The 11,159-nt window shown below is 47.3% G+C and overlaps 1 protein-coding gene across 1 annotated transcript; it reads right to left on the bottom strand.

Moving 5' to 3' along the window:
- Nucleotides 1-2,026: 2,026 nt before the first annotated feature.
- LOC132462923 (uncharacterized) lies at nucleotides 2,027-6,790 on the bottom strand. The gene is made up of 4 exons (XM_060058703.1): nucleotides 6,735-6,790; nucleotides 4,952-5,279; nucleotides 3,676-4,702; nucleotides 2,027-3,581 (listed from the first exon to the last, which is right to left on the bottom strand). The coding sequence occupies exons 1-3, from the start codon at nucleotides 6,788-6,790 to the stop codon at nucleotides 3,863-3,865; spliced, it is 1,224 nt and encodes a 407-aa protein (XP_059914686.1). The 3' UTR covers nucleotides 2,027-3,581; nucleotides 3,676-3,862.
- Nucleotides 6,791-11,159: the final 4,369 nt, after the last annotated feature.

The following is an 11,159-nucleotide window of genomic DNA, read 5'->3' as shown; positions in this document are numbered from 1 at the left end:
AATAATGTGACTTTTCAGGAGTCGTGCCAGGAATAAGATAAGCTTGGCTTTCTATCTATAATTCCCCCACACTTTGTCCTCTCTTATGCCAAATATTTACCAGGATGGAAAGGGACCATGTGCCACCCATCCCCCTGTGTGGGGACCAGAGCCAGGGTGTGGAGGGACAGGTTGTGAAGTCATCTGATTAGGGTTTGGAAGAGCACCAACACAACCATAATGTATCAGCGCTCTTCGCCCAAACACAGGCATATCTGAACTATTTGGTTTAATATATTGATACATGAACTGATATGTTACTGTATTTTGTGTTATTGTAGAGAATGACATACAGACAGTTTGATAGTTTGTTGTATGGTATATGGGCACATATGACGCCTATACTGGCTTTAAATGATTGATTTATGAATTCAATGATTCCGTTACTGCTTGGGTATTATCCAATTCGTTTTTTGTTATTATTATATTCTATATTATAGAATTTGATCTATATCTGTCCGTTACTTGTTAGATTACAGGATGCCATCTCCATCCCTTCTCTGGATGTCCTTCCTGACCTTCAGTTGCTGGTGGGATTCAGGGAAATGAAGAGATTAACAACACCTGTCTACTGTTGTTATTTCATTCCCTTATTAATAGTAATAGATTCAAAGAAATCTGTCGGGTGCTAGCCCTCAGTTTACCTTAAAAGGGATTCAATTTCCTATTGATGTCTAACAATACTATGACTGCAAACAATGATGGCCCGTAGTGGGAATCAAACCCATAACCCTGGCAGTGGTAGTGCAATGCTCCACACAGGAAAGCACTTTAGCATTGTTTCCTCTTCATTACGGTGTACTATATAATCAGAAAAAACTCTATCATGGTGGTTGATTCAGTTATAGTTACAGCAAACCTACAAAATATGAGACGAGACAGTCTCATATTGTGAGACGGGTATGTGATGATTATGGGTATTTTTGCTACTGATTGACAGCAGTATTTGGCACACCACACCTTGCATGTTACTCATTCTCTAATGATGGCGGAGCTATGTGGCAGCCAGCCCACTTACAAATTATCACCGGACCTATTATGGGATGCCTAGCCCACCCAGACATGGAGCTCTTATCAGTGTGTGTGTGTGTGTGTGTGTGTGTGTGTGTGTGTTTGGGGGGGGGGGGGGGGGGGGCATGAGGTTGATGTCCTGGCAACTACCAGGAGCTCACAATAAAACACTGCTGTTCGCACCAAGGAACCCAACCACACCTATCTACCCCAACCTGCACCACAACCCATCCATCTCCTCCACTTACAGCCATCCATGAGCCATGAATCTGAAATGGTTCGACAATTTAAACTTTAAAGCTAGGGTAGGCAATGTATTTTAGAAGCATTGATTTCCATATATGTCCAAATCCTTATAACATTGTGCTGGAATCAATAAACCAAATCTGGTATCTGTGGCTGTAGCAGGCCTGTGCTAAGCCTGTTCAATCATTCCATTTGGCCCGAATGAAATGATTGGATGGCCCGCCTGTCTGTCTACCTCCCTAACCGGCTACAAGCGCTCACTCTGCCCATGCACTCATTTTGCATGACCGGATTCTTTCACAAGGCTAAGCAGACCTATTGCTAAAGCTAGCAAGCTAGTCAAGTGTTTGGGGGATTGATTTTATAGGGAGGCCTGAAAATAAGGTCGATATTTTCAAATTTGAGCATACGCTGGCTGGTTTCTCAAATTGCCTATACCGTAGGCAATGGTACAAGACTAAAGAAGTGACATCACGTTATGAATCTGGTTCTGCAGCCACATGCACTGTGTCTGGTTAAGTCAAGGCCACCCACCGGCAGCTGTTGCAGAGCAGCTGGTGCAGGCAGTAGTGGTGGAGCAGCCAGGCTTCCCAGAGTGACCGCAGACGCACGCTGCTGGGACAACACATCAAACTCCACACGTTCCTCCCTGGGCACCTCAAGGGCATTACGAGACCCCTGCAGCTGGTATGCACGGCAATGTAGTATAATTTTGCATGCCACGGTTGATCTTAATGGAGGCCTGTATATTCCGTAAACTGTAATCCAGCAATGAAGTGAAAGTGAACCTATTTTAGTGTTTATTCTGAGATCTTTTATAGATATTATATTTGTTATGTAAGATGAAACTGCAATGATCTGTTTCGAGTTACCATGTTTCATCTCTTCCACACATTATCCATCTGGGTTTCCGATACATTCATGTATCCACAAAGCTATGAGCGTAACCCTGAGCAAAATACCTCACAGATGACAATGATATATGGCAGTATATCATAGTATATCATATCATAGGTAGTAAGATCTGTGGGCATCAGGTGGGTGTTTCCATGATGATGATGACTCACAAGATAAGTTTAGGATACGGAGCTGAAGTTAACTATTCCAGTCCTGCCGATCGGTCACACCTTCTGCCAACAGCCGTCCAGTCAGCTAGGAGAATGTGGTGGTGTGGTGGTCCACAGACGACCAGGCGGTGCTAGACTCACTTAACAGGACACTTCACTCCCGGCCCTGATAAGAGCCTAATGGGAGATGAGACAAGTGTTTATTTGACCGGCAGAACAGCAGCCCCACATAGCCGCTGGTTAGAGCCTGTGTTTGCCTCGTGTGTGTGTCTGTGTGTGTATGTGTGTGTGTATGGGGTCCTGGGAGGTCATAAATAGCCTGGTGGGCATACTCAACCCCACTTGGTTAGACCCCTGGTTCACTGTCCTTGGATGGGCATCGGGCCCCGGGGACCTTTCAGTGATAACATTGTCGGCCACCCCATCTAATGCACTGCGGTGCTGAACCACGCTGGGCTGTGGTGGGAGGAGTGTTACCTATCCTCTTGGCTCTTTGTGCCAGGATGAGCTCAGGACTCTCAGAAGTTCTTAACAGGCAGGTTGGGTTGTCGGTAAAACCGTTCTAATTTCTACCATCAATCTGACCCAGCCTCTATTGGCATACTGTGTGGCTAAGTAACCCTAAAACCTTGTCAGAATTTTTTTTTCCCTTTAAATCCCTCTTTCCCTGGAGGCCAACGGTGAGCGTGGTCTTTAATAATGGAGCGACAGACTTCACTGTTGAGCCCCCCCAGCCTAGCGTCACATTCAGGGGAACAATCCAAAACTACTGAACTCTTGTTTGGCTCCTGTGTTGTTTGTACCAAGGTTCGCATGCAGGCTCTTCCCTTCTGGTTCTCTCCCTGGACTTGATGGCAAATGTTTCCCCTCTCCATCTCTCTCTGTGACTTTGTCTCTCTCTCTCTCTCTCTCTCGACTCTCCCTCTCTCGCCCATGCCATCTCTCTCTCTCTCTTCTCTCTCCCTCTCTCTCTCTCTCTCTCTCTCTCTCTCTCTCTCTCTGTTTCATGGAGGCTTAGGGGTTATGATCTCACAGCTGGCAGATCTCCTGGAGGCCCACAGACCCCCGTCGACCCCAGCTCTCCCTGTCCCTCGTGGTTTCTGGGGGAAGGAGGGGGGAGATGAGGTGCTGCATCACGGCCGGTTAAAGCCAGTTCTTGAACCATTGTGTGCGGTGGCCAGCTTCCTGGTTTCCTTTGTTCTGGATTGGTGTAGAAAGCTAGAGATGGAAATAAAACAATTTCTTCCAAGGATCCTCAAATGGATGTTGTTGACAATGTCTTGGAAATATATACAACAACTGAATGACTCACATGAATCATGCCAGCAGCTCCACATGCTATGCAACGGGAACGTCTGCAATGCCAGCGAACACAGCAAGGTAGACCGCCAACTCAGCCGGTCAGCGGTCTGCAATACAACACTATCCCCTAGTGGCCGGAGGTAAACTCTGCATCCCTCCCAGTCCGGAAAGCTATGAACGGGAATAGGTTAACGGACTCAGTCCTGTATCCAACGGCCCGTCTCGGGCTCCTTGCGTCTGGGTGGCATCTTCGTGCGGCACGGCTGTCCAAGATGGGGCGACTGCGACGCCGGAAGCGACGCATCTGGGTCGACGCCCGTAGGAACGGGGACATCCTGGGCCCCGAGACCAGAGGATGCCTCACCAGGGGGCTCCGGCGGGGAGGTGTCCAAAGCCGAGTCACGGGGTCCATCTGCTGCCTGGGGAACGACAACCCGGGGCATCAGGTCGCGGGCGGCGTCAACAGGGCAACAGGATTCTACAGTGTCAGGTACGCTACGCAATCCCATTGAGAGGCCGTTCGCAGAGCCCGAGAGGCAAGGATGCCTCGAAGTCGCATCAGCAGCATGGTTGCTCTTGCCAGGTAGGTACACAATGTCAAAGCGCCATGGGAGGGTACGCTGCTTGAGTCTGAACAGGCGTGAGTTTGTTATCTCATCTAGCGTGCCGTCGCCGAAGATCTTCAAAAGGGGCTTGTGGTCGGTGACTACGACGAGGTTGTCACATCCTTGTGTGAAGTATCGTGTCTGCTCCAGGCCCCAGGCCATGGCCAGGGCCTCTCCTTCGATGGCCGCATAGTGTTGCTCCGCCGAGGATAGGAAACGCGAACCGGCGAGGGTGATCCTCCATCCTCCTGGGCAACAGTCAGGTATGCCCGAAGTGCAGCTACAATGTTGTTGGACCAGGAAGTAGCCAATGCCACGCCTGGACCAGTCAGGGCGGAGGCAGGTGCGCCTCCGCATGTCGTAGATCTCCACGCCCTCACGGATGGCCCCAATTATGGCCTGCCCAATTATGGCACATTTGGAAGGCTTCCTCTAATTCAGGGGACCATAAGAATTTGCAGCGTGGGCTGAGGAACGGCTTGAATAGTGTCCAATAGTTGACCAGGCTAAACCAGCTTCTGATATCCGTCGTGGAGTCCGGGATGGGGAAGTCCCGGATGGCATCCAAGTACTTCGGAAGCGGCTCTATGGTGGCTTCTGACACCCTGAACCCAGCAAAGTCCACGCTCTCTCAGCAAATTTAAACTTATCTGGGTTCAACACAATGCCTGACCTGCCAACACGTGTCAGGAAGTCGATGGTCCTCCACCAGTGATGCTCCAGGTCAGTGTCATAGTGGATAGTGTCATCCACACAACGTTCTTTGCGCTCGAAGTCTGAGAGGATAGCGTCAAAACGATGGTTGTAGCCGTCCCCAGATGACAGGAATCCTTGCGGCGCCCTGATGTAGCGCCAGCGGCCGAAGGGCGTGACAATGGTGGTCAGACGACGGTCCGACACTCGCAGGGGCACACTATGGTAGCCGTTCCAGGCATCCGTGACGGTTTTCCAGGTGTCCCCCGGGATGCGACGTGCGAGGTGGAGTGGCGAAGGTTTCACGTGGGCAGAACTTGTTGAGAGGTGAAAGGTCCACGGTCCTGCGGGGGGAGCCGTCGTGCTTCCTTGTGAACTACCATACGATGGCACCATGTCACTGGTTCGCCGTATGGCACACGTTCAATGACTCCAAGGGTAGGGATGGGAATTGATAAGAATTTCACGATTCTGCTTATCGAGCCGATTCCTTATCGATTCTCTTATTCTCTTATCGACCAATTGATTTGAAAAATCGTACATTTTCAAATCAATTGGTCTAGAAAAAAATATATATGTTTGGCTTTTTAAGCCCAAATGCCATCATTATGTGCTATAAAACTAAAAACACAGACTGAACATTTTGGAATGCTAACAGTGCTCATTTGCATTCAACTTGTAACAAAATTCAACTGACATAAACAAAATGAAGCATTTATTAGATGGGCCTACCTAATAAACCGTTGGAACACACAAGACCGGAAACCATAGCAACGCCGGTAAACAAACCCAGAGAAGCCCAATCCCTATGAGAGCTCCCCACGCTACGGCCATCCGGAGGCGACAGAGCTGTTGGCCGCCAGTGATATTATATATACAATTATATTATATTTTATACTATTTTTTTATAGAGCTCCGGGAGTCGCAAACTGCAACAATCACATTCTCCTCCATGCCGCAGTTCACCTCGGACTGCACTGCACTGAGTTTGACGGTTGAACGCTGATTGGCTGTTACGTTACACATGTCACTCAGTTATCACGCTGTTGAATGCTGATTGGCTGTCATCACGACAAAAACTTCAAAAATTCGCCCGATACGTGTCTCTACGTTCACTTTGTATGGGATCTTGTCGCCCCGTCGCGTTTGGTGTGAACGCACAATGCGATTCTTCCTCGGCGGCGCCATGTTTGCTGCGTTCTGAACCAAAACAAAGCAGCGTGTGTGTGACGTCACGACGCATTTGCCGCGACCGGAACCGATAAGCGGAATCGTTAAGCAGGCTTGCTAATGATTCCAAGGAATCGGTTGACTCGGCACTGGTTCTGAACAAGAACCGGTTCTCGATTCCCATCCCTATCCAAGGGCTTCGTCCTGAAGGAGATCGTCACTCTTTGCTGCCAGTGCAAAGGCACAATAGCCGCAGTGTGGCATGCCTTCGGTGTGGCTGCTGGGTCCACGTGCATTTCGATAGGGGGCCCCTCCATGCAAGGCAAAGCTTTATGAGGGCAAGTGTTGAATGTAGATGAGGCGTATCTACCTAGTAGCCAATCTTTAATCCAACCATTGTTCTCCGGTGAGCAGGGGAACGGTAACACCTGAGGCCGTGGTGGAGGGGCTGTACGCTTGGGGCATGAGCACTGAGCGTCCTGGGGATTACCCTGGTCTGTGCAGCCACTGTCGGCAGACCTCGTAGCATTCACATACAAGGGCTTGATTGGTACGTCATGTGTGCCAGGGCCATGCTCGTCTCTGGGACCTCCACTGTTACCCGAAGTCCGCAGGGAAGAGGCCGAGGTTAAGCAGTGACTCGTGGGACAGGTACATCGCTCAAACTGAGCTGCTCACGTACACCATCGAGCGGCAGGACGTAACACCACTGTCGCTGGGGGCTGTTGAGAGCCTAGCGAAGAATGCTCCCTCAATGGCTATGGGGGAGTCGGCACCGATTCCATGGCAGCCTGCTGACCGTCGGTCGATGGCCGTTGTCGCATCTTCTGTCGGCGGGCCCTATAGCAACCGACACAAATCTGGTGAGGCTTGGTATTCCAACCGCGAGATCCCTCCGTGAAGACCTTAAAGGTGCTTTTACAGCCCAGGCACGAGGCTTGCCAGGCACGAGGCTTGCCTAGCCCTGTCTGTTGGGGCTGGGGTCGGGACGGGGCCCGTCTGTTGATCTCTCCGTAGGCGCTGGAATGACGACATGGCTGATAGAGTGGACGACGGGAGAGCATTGCGGGCCATTTCCTTGTTTTCAACGACTGCAATTACAACGTTCACTGTGTTTGTCAGAATGGCAGGTATCCCCAGTGTCTCGCGGCGTATGTCTGAGTCGTAAATCCCATTGATTAGAACATCGCGGATGATGTGGTCGCTATAGTCCACATCCTTGCCACACTCGCATACCGCAACGTAGTCGCATGTCTCCGCCTTCCCTCGCACCCTGGCGGTGAAGGCACGGAATGCTTCATCACGCTCCTGGTGCAACTGAAGCAGCTCGGTGCGCAGGTCACATGTGGCAACCGGAATGACGGCTAGTGAACGCATGGCAGCGATCAGATCCACCAGGGGTCCGGAGGTGATGTTGGGATTGGCTTTCAACATGCTATCTCCAAGTTCAGGCCCAGCGCACTGAAATAACTGGAAAGGGGCGTGGGCAGCCCCAACGCCTGAGCCGGTGCGAAAGACGTCCCAGCGACGTATGAAAACGTTCCATTCCTATCGTCACGCCAACATCGACCTTAGGCCGATCAAGTTTCGGGCCATGTGGAGTCGGGATCTGGGCCGGCGGGTTCCGATGGGCAAGTCCGTGATTCGTCAACAGCGCAATGGCGAGTGCTTCAGATACATCTCCGGTCTCGAAAGCGCAGCCAGGAACAGTACATCCAACGACAACCATGACTTCTTCATGAAGAAATACACTCCTCGATGTCAAAGTTTGGATTTAATGACAATGATGAAGAAGTCCTGCAGCAATCACACACAATAACAATGTAAGCTACAAACGTAATAACAACAGTAATTCCTACATGCACATAAATGCATACACACATAAGCATCTCCAGTATCTAACAATAACAATTGTATTAATCAGGAATGACTCACATGAATCATGCCAGCAGCTCCACAGAGAAGGGTCCAGCTGCAGGCTTGGGCGTTTCCGTCATGACACAAGAACGCCCTTTAGGCATTCCTGGTAGCGTTTCATCGACCAATCACGAGGTGTTTCGAAAGGCATACTGGGTTTCGCAAGGCATACTGCGAAGCACAGTCGCAAGGCACACTATGCTTTCCTTCCTTAATGGCAGTTTTACCTCTCTCGTTAGATTTTGCAATCATGGAGCCCCCACTTGGCTAACGTTAGTTCTATGCTACCCGTACTTGAAACTGCTGTTTGAGAAAATCTAACTAGCGAATGTTCCGGAAGTTGACAGCCGTGCGAAGAAGAAGGGGTTCGGTGTTGACGGTGAAAGTTAGGCCGGTTCATAGCAGAGTTTCCGTTGTCGGAGGACCAACGGCTGGTCGGCTGGTCATTAGGGGCAAGTCGCTATTCTCACAAGAAAAAAAGAAAAGAAAATTAAATGAAAAAATATCTATCTATCAAAAATATAATATATATATTTTTATATATATATATATATATATATATATATATATATTTAAAAAATAATCTCCCCAGAAAGTACTATAAAATAACAATTTCGGCGCTTTTATTTAATTTTTAGTCGACCCTGGCTTGCTTCTTCCGGCTGAGTTCGTCTGGAGGGGCAAGAGGGGCTCTAGCCCCACCAGCCCAATGCAATGTGTATTGGACTTGAAACATTGAAAGTGTTTCTCTGTTGAAGTGAACGGAGATTATTTTGCTTCATGGTGGGGCTAGCCCAATATGTCCATGGTGTGGACTTGGGACCGTTAAATATCCCAGGATGCATTTCGCATTCCTGCTTTAAAATATCAGTGTGTAAGCTATAAAATAGGCTATATAGGAACATTTTAAAAGTATAACAAAGATGGGGGCCTATTCGCTGATGGAGGAAACCCATCGCAAACGGAAATCCCGGTCGGATCCATCTGATTGTGTGTGTGTGTGTGTGTGTGTGTGTGTGTGTGTGTGTGTGTGTGTGTGTGTGTGTGTGTGTGTGTGTGTGTGTGTGTGTGTGTGTGTGTGTGTGTGTGTGTGTGTGTGTGTGTGTGTGTGTGTGTGTGTGTGTGTGTGCGTGTTACCCATTATATTTTATTTGACAAGGACAATTATTTATTCATTTTCAAATGTTTTTTTTCATGACGCCCAATAAAAAACAACAGTGTTACCCCTTATGTTTTTTTCCCATGATGACTGATGAAAAACAACAGTGTTACCCCTTATATTTCATTTGACAAGGACAATTATTTATTTATTTTCAAATATGTTTTTTTTCATGACGACCAATAAAATACGACAGTGTTACCCCTTATATTTTATTTGACAAAGACAACAGTAGCTGCGTTTCCATCTAAAAGGTGATGCGAATCTTTAGAAAGTTCGCAAAAAAGTAATTTGAATTAGGTGCGTTTCGATCAAGTGGTTGGAGCGGAATAGGGTGATGACGTTACACGTTGATGTCGGCAGGGTTGCTATGGCCGGTGGTTATGCGGAAATCGGAAAGACTGTCAGTCCTGTGTGTTCAAAGTTCGCTACGTCACAGCTGATTCGCAAAATGTGTTTCCATCTCCCATTTTGCGAATTTACTCTGTTTCGCATTTCTCAAAAACCACCTCAAGCGAGCGGATAAACTTTTTTGCGAATTAGAGGATTTTGATGCGAATTTTGGTGTTTCCATCAACGTTTACTGATTCAATACTTCAAAGTTTGCATTCAATTAGGGGGATGGAAACGCACCTAGTGTTACCCCTTATGTTTTTTTCCATGACGACCAATAAAAAACGACAGTGTTACCCCTTATGTTTTTTTTCATGACGACCGATAGAAAACGACAGTGTTGTCCCTTATGTTTTTTTTCATGAAGACCAATAAAAAACGACAGTGTTACCCCTTGTGTTTTTTTTCATGACGACCAAAGAAAAACAACGTTGTCACCCCCTATGTTTTATTTGATAAATATCGACAGTGTTACCCCTCATGTTTTTTCCATGTTGACCAATAAAAAACAACAGTGGTACCCCTGTCTACGTTTTTGCGGGGATCCGAACCCGAGCTGTTTAGAGTGTTAACCTGCGAACTTATCAATGCACCATCAAGACAACGAAAATATTCATCACAATGGTTATACTTGACTTTATAATTCGCATGAAATAGAAATACGAGACTTCCAACAGAGGACATCAACCGGACGTGAACCCCGGTCTCCAGGGGGTGAGCTCACAGCACTCTTCACTTCCCACTGAGATTTGTAATTTATTTATGTCTGAGGTTATATATGACAGTGCAATAGACATGATAGCATTACGTTTAAAATTAACGATATTGTGTTTTCCTCAGATATTGAGCCGCGGTCTCCAGTGGGCGAGGCAGAGTGCACTCCACTGCACCACTGAGGCGATGACAAAACATAATTATCAATCATCAATAAAGAGGATATACATGACATTAAAATGTATGTGTGTATTTCTATTATTTCCCTTATGTTTTTTTTCATGACGACCAATAGAAAACAACATGACGACCAATAAAAAACGACTTATATTTTGTTTGACAAAGACAACAGTGTTACCCCTTATGTTGTTTTTCATGAAGACCAATAAAAAACAACAGTGTTAGCCTTATGTTTTTTTTCATGACGACCAATAAAAAAACAACAGTGTTACCCCTTATGTTTTTTTTCATGACGACCAATAAATAACGACAGTGTTACCCCTTTTGTTTTTTTTCATGACGACAAAAGAAAAACAACAGTGTTACCCCCTATGTTTTATTTCATGACGGCCGATAAAAAACGACAGTTACCCCTCATGTTTTTTCCATGTTGACCAATAAAATACGACAGTTGACCCCTGTCAACATTTTTGCAGGGATCCGAACCTGAGCTGTTTAGAGTATTAACCTCCGTAACTTATCAATGCACCATCAAGACACCGATTAAAGTCACCACAATGGTTATACTTGACTTTATAATTCGCATGAAATAGAGATAAGAGTCTTCCAACAGAGGACATCAAGCGGACTTGAACCCCAGTCTCCAGGGGGATAGCTCACAGC

This window comes from Gadus macrocephalus, chromosome 8 (assembly GCF_031168955.1).
Source record: "Gadus macrocephalus chromosome 8, ASM3116895v1".
Lineage (NCBI taxonomy): Eukaryota > Metazoa > Chordata > Actinopteri > Gadiformes > Gadidae > Gadus > Gadus macrocephalus.
The sequence above is the reverse complement of the archived record's forward strand: the minus strand, read 5'-3'. Positions and strand labels throughout refer to the sequence as shown.

Coding starts and splice junctions, on each gene's coding strand:
- LOC132462923 (XM_060058703.1), bottom strand. CDS start 6,790: ATGTACCTGTCCCACGAGTCACTGCTTAACCTCGGCCTCTTCCCTGCG. Junction 5,280..6,734: donor CTCTTCCCTGCGGACTTCGG/GTAACAGTGGAG, acceptor CCTCTCAACAAG/TTCTGCCCACGTGAAACCTT. Junction 4,703..4,951: donor CCATCGACTTCCTGACACGT/GTTGGCAGGTCA, acceptor CCCCTGAATTAG/AGGAAGCCTTCCAAATGTGC.